This window comes from Pteropus vampyrus, unplaced genomic scaffold, assembly GCF_000151845.1.
Source record: "Pteropus vampyrus isolate Shadow unplaced genomic scaffold, Pvam_2.0 Scaffold431, whole genome shotgun sequence".
Lineage (NCBI taxonomy): Eukaryota > Metazoa > Chordata > Mammalia > Chiroptera > Pteropodidae > Pteropus > Pteropus vampyrus.
Genome location: NW_011889212.1, coordinates 111,827 through 117,317, shown reverse-complemented (window position 1 = coordinate 117,317; position 5,491 = coordinate 111,827). Strand labels below are relative to the sequence as shown.

Here is a 5,491-nt window from a genome sequence, read left to right as displayed (position 1 = left end):
ATAACAGAGTATTTAACATGGTAGATATTGAATAAAACTTTAATGAAAAATTAATAACTGAGAATATGATTAGTTTTTCCCATGAGTGAGAACTTCACATGGAAGATGATACTGCCTCTAATATTCTTCTCATTATGGGGCTCCCTTTATGTTCATTGTCTCATTAAACAACTATGAGTAAAGTTTCTTCTGCCTTTTCTCTCTCTACAGAAGAATCAATGACCCTGAGTGTCTCCGATGCCAGCCCCGCCTGACCGGAATAGGCGCAGCATCCTCAATCGGATCTGTTTGGTCTTAATGGTGTAAACCACTGGATTGAGCACCGGAGGTGTGAGAAAGTGAAGATAGGAGAGCAGTACACGGCTGCATGGGGAAGCCTGCCTCCCAAATCTGTGGATCATAGACAAGCCAATCATAGGTGTATAGAAAAGTAGCACAGCACAGATGTGAGAGACACAAGTGTTGAGGGCTTTGAGGCGCTCAGCCTTGGAGGCAATGGATAGCACTGTGTGGAAGATCAGCCCGTAGGAGAGGACAATGAGCACTGCGTCCATACCCAACGTGGAGAGCACTACAAAGAGGCCATAGGCACTATTGATGTGGGTGTCGGCACAGGCCAGCTTCATGACATCTGGGTGCAGGCAGTAGGAGTGAGAAAGCTGGTGATTGCGGCAGTAAGGCAGCTTCTTCAGCATGATGGGGGCCGGGATGTGGAGACTGACACTGCGCACCATGATAGCCAGGCCCAGGCTGGCAATCCGGGGACTTGTGAGGATGGTGCCATAGCGCAGAGGGTTGCTGATGGCAACCACACGGTCAAAGGCCATGGTCAGCAGCACGGAGGACTCCATGATGGAGAAGGTGTGGATGAAGAAGAGCTGAGCCAGGCACGCGTCCATCGCCACCTTCCTGAGACCCAGCATGTAGACAGTGAGCATGGTGGGCAGAGTGGAGGCAGACAAGCCCAGGTCAGTCACTGCTAGCATCGATAGAAAATAGTACATGGGCTGGTGCAGGGAGGGCTCTGACTTCACCACCCACAGGATCAGGCTGTTCCCTCCCAGAGATGCCACATACACAGCGCACAGAGGAATGCAGAGCCAGGCGTGCACAGCCTCAAGGCCTGGGAGGCCTGTTAAGAAGAAAGAGGCGCTCGTGTGGTTGAAGTCTGACATGATGACCTGGAAGGACAGAACTCCAGTCAGAAGTGCAATTACAGGCCCTAGAATCTGAGTTGTTGTGTCAGAACTTGTTCTATAAACCAAGACATTGGAAAGACTCCCAAAAATGTTTCTAAAATAACCATGGCCTTGTGATTTGCCTAAGTATTTTCCCTAATTCATAGATAAGATGCCCTTTAAAAAAAAAAGTGAGTTTGAATTATTAAGAGAAATCTTATGGTAAACCTGTCTCAGAAGTTGCACAATAAAATGTACCCCTAAGTCAGAGTTTGAAACATGGCTCTTAAAAGGGACTAAGACAGTATTGTTTCCATTCTACATTATACATTTTGAGAAATGAACTCCAGCTTCCAGGACAGTTAATATATCTGATCTGGAACCAGAAGCAAGATTCCTCACTCCCTGTAAGTTTCTCCTTCACACTGCCTTTTTATAGTTACTCCTACCATGTGGTGAATATGACAATTTTGCAGAAAGATATTTTTTTCCATAATTAAAATAAATTTAAAAAGTCCCCGTAACTTGTTAGTCCACCTGTGTGAACACACAAATGCAACATTTCACACAGACAATTTAAAATGCCACGCTATGGCAATAATAGACATTTATTCAAATACGATTCATTCTCTAATGAAGCTGTGCATGTAGAACATTAAATAGAATGATTCCTAACTAATAGATTATTGAACAGACAATTTAAAGCTTCTTGGTAACTATTCAACATTATACTGATGAGAATGTAAAAGCTAGAAAAAGGCATTTATTTGTCAAAGAATTAGAATTTAGATTCATTTATAAAGTAATTTCTGGAGAAATAAAGTAATCTTGGATTAGATCTTGTTTTCCCAGTGTTCTTTCTCTTGAACTTTGGCCACTGTTTCACTTTCTGCCATCTCAATCATATCCTTATATTTAATTTATTTTGAGTTTCATTTTCTGAGAACACATGAAAGAGAACTCAGTTTAAAAGCTTTTTACCTTCCTTTCTAATTGTAAACAAAGGAAGATTTCTGGAGTTTTCAGAAATACAAAACATTAAAGAATAATACCAAAAAGGAAGACTTAATTTTGAGAAATCTCACTTAATCATATATTCCGAGAGGTTTTTTTTTTTTTCCAGATGACATTGATTTTCTCTTTATTTTACCACCTTTCTTCTCATATGTCTTGTGGAATACAATCCAGTATTCCTCCTTCTTTGAAAAGTAGGTCCACATAATAATGGATTCTGTCGCTTTTTCATTCTACTGCTAAAAATGTGCAAATATAATTCATTACTTTTGTATTTCATGAAAATACTTTATAAAATCTTTTAACATATACCATTTTAAAGCATTTCAACCCTCAATTATTAAGAACTCAAGTATATAACTTTGCTAACATTTTATGGATCATGAAAGGAGTATTCAGGATTTAAAATAATTATGTCCGACTGCATTTTACTCTGGGTATTGTTGTTTATAGCTGAAGACAAATGTCAGCTATCATTGAACAGAGTAAAGATAGAAACTTTATCCTTAAATCAAAATAAATTAAAAACTCCCATGAATTTCTATATTTTAAAAATGTCCTACATGATGGCCACTTCTGATTTTCCTCTTGTATTCTACTTTATCATCTCTAGATTAGATGCCTGCATTTTCATTCAATAAATAAACTGTTCTAGATGCAAGAAATAGAACTATGAAAAAAATAATAATGTCCCCAAAATAAGAAAAGCATCAGTCAATATTATTTCAAATACGTAAAAAAATGTGGAAAGAGAAGATGTGATTTTTTTTTTAAGATCTAAAGTTTAGATAATAGCTCTCTGAGAAGGGAACAATTGGAGAAAAAGCAAACAGCAAGAAGGAGCAAAACAGTTGTAGATATATGGGTGCATGGGTGAGTGAGTGATTGGTAAGGAATATATAGAGTTGCTTCAGGACACAAATTAACCAGGAGATAGGTATCTATTATAGCTGGAATTATGATAGAAATGAGTTAAGAAAACAAAAACAATTTCTAGATCCAACATAATTATTTAAGAAAACCGCATTGTACCTGACCTGGGGGCAGGAGTAATTCTCTTCTGTGCGGAATATATATCTAGTGGCTCTGAAAGTGTGGACCCTGGGCATCAGCAGTGGCATCAGCAGCTCAAGAGAACTTGTAATAATTACAAGTCATTAGGTCCCACTCCAAACCTATTGAATCAAGGTGTCTTGGATTGAAGCCCAGCATTTGGTTTTTTAGCAAACTGTTCAGATGATTCAGATTCAAACTGAAGTCTGAGAATCACTGCACGCATAGGTAGGTATAGTATTGCCATGTAAAAAGATAAGTGCAATAATGCTGTTGAAGGCCCACTAAAGCAAGGAAGTGGAAGAGAAGCAAAGCTTGTGAATTAAGAGAAAAAGGACACCCTTAGACAAAGAAAAAAAACCTTGCTCCTCAGTGCTAAGCTCTGAAATGGGACAAGCAACGACGCTGAGACACAAACACAGATTCTTTCACTGGGATATCCCTAATAATCTCACCACAAATCATTAAAGAACAAAAAGCATATGGCAATTACAATAAATAATGATACTCTGTTTTTCTTTATAATTTATTGTGCAAAGTAAAAAATTGTTAACAAGGTAACCTGAAAGTTAGCTAAATTTTGCTACTATAAAGAGTTGGACAAGTTGTATTAGTCCTTTTATGTTTAAATTTATAAATTTCTATTCAGTTACTGACAGATGAAGCAAATGTGAAATAAGGTCAAAAATGTTTGAGGACATTGACTGGGAAGAACTGTGCATTCAAATCAAATGTCTAAATGATCTGTATCTGAATTCTCCAGCTTACATTCACTCTGCATTGTCATAGTTTTTTTTTAATTTTTTTAAATTTTTTTTTAATTAGAGAAAAATCTTTAACATTTCTTTAACAAACTGAAAGATCCCTCACTTTACCTATCAATTTTAAATGCAGATATATAAGCTCAATGAATGTCCATAGTGTAAGCAGTCAGACCTCCAGACTTTATTTCACTTATTGTTTGAGAAAATGAACCTATTAAAATAAAAGCACCGAGATGTTTATATATAGAGAGAATATTAGTTTTGTACATATTGCACTAAGCTGACTGCCTGGCAGAAGAGTTTCGTGAACTTGTGTGTGTGTGTGTGTGTGTGTGTGTGTGTGTGTGTGTGTGTATGATGAATTTTCTCATTTTAATTTTTAAGAAATACTTATTGAGTAAAGGAATTTAATGTTAAGAAGCAGAAGAATATAGGAGAAAAGGCAAGGTACCTGTTATTGGTCTTTGCTTCAGCACAAAAACACTAAAAGAAAAATACTTAGACAAAACTTGAGCTTAAGCAAAAGCTATTCCTCTAAAGTGTTAAGAATACATTATGAGCTTTTTTCTTATAGGAATTATGCCTTTTGGTTTGTCAGCAGAATTTCAACCAGATGTAAACCTGTGGCATCATAGAGCAAGCAAAATGGAAAACCATGCTGGATATTTATTGTATATTTTAAAATATTAATTTTCTTCTGCAACCACATTAAGATCTAGATCAACAGATTTGAGTCAATATTGTGCCATGATAACAATAAGAAATAATAAGAGGATGGATTTCATGTTCAAAAGGATTATTCTTTTGAACTGTATACATACTCTCACATATACCATGCCGATTTCAGTTTTCATATCCACTAAAAAATGGGAATGGGTAAATTGTACTAATTCTCAGAGCATACTAATTTCATAGGTTTAATTGATGATAAAATAAGTAGATATAAGAGTTCCTACATCCTGTAAAGTACTTAGAAAGTAAATAATAATTGTTAACATTTGTTTCTTCTTTAATTTTTCCCTAAATTTACTTACCATTCTCGAAATGCAAGGAGGTTGTACAAAGATGAAAATGTTTAGAAAGAATTACAGTTAATCTTGATCACTTGGTTTTATCAATTCACGTCATCATTCTGTCACTTTTCATCTTGCAAGAAACAGACTGTCTTTTCAAACTATCTTCACAAACGAACTACTCCCCATACCATCCTATTCCTCAAACTTTTCCTCATCTCGGCTTGTCTCCCTTCGAGGGGCATAGAATCCATCTACTTGGAGCTTCAGGTACATCTATATCAGACTGTATATAAGGCAAGGAGGACTTCTGCTGATGAGTTATTAGCCCATCTCCCAATTGCCCATTTAATTGGTTTTATCTGTTATGACACCACATTTGAGGAATTCTTCAGCAAACTCATCTAATAGCTCCCAGATGGTTCTGAAATGAAAAGCCTCTTTTCTTTCTCTAAATCTTTAATACACA

At 36.5% G+C, this 5,491-nt stretch overlaps 1 protein-coding gene across 1 annotated transcript; it reads right to left on the bottom strand.

Annotated features, from left to right (window-relative positions):
- Positions 1-215: 215 nt before the first annotated feature.
- Positions 216-1,175, bottom strand: LOC105306191 (olfactory receptor 51G2-like). Its single transcript, XM_011381102.1, has one exon. It carries the CDS (start codon positions 1,173-1,175, stop codon positions 216-218), a length of 960 nt encoding a protein of 319 aa, XP_011379404.1.
- Positions 1,176-5,491: the final 4,316 nt, after the last annotated feature.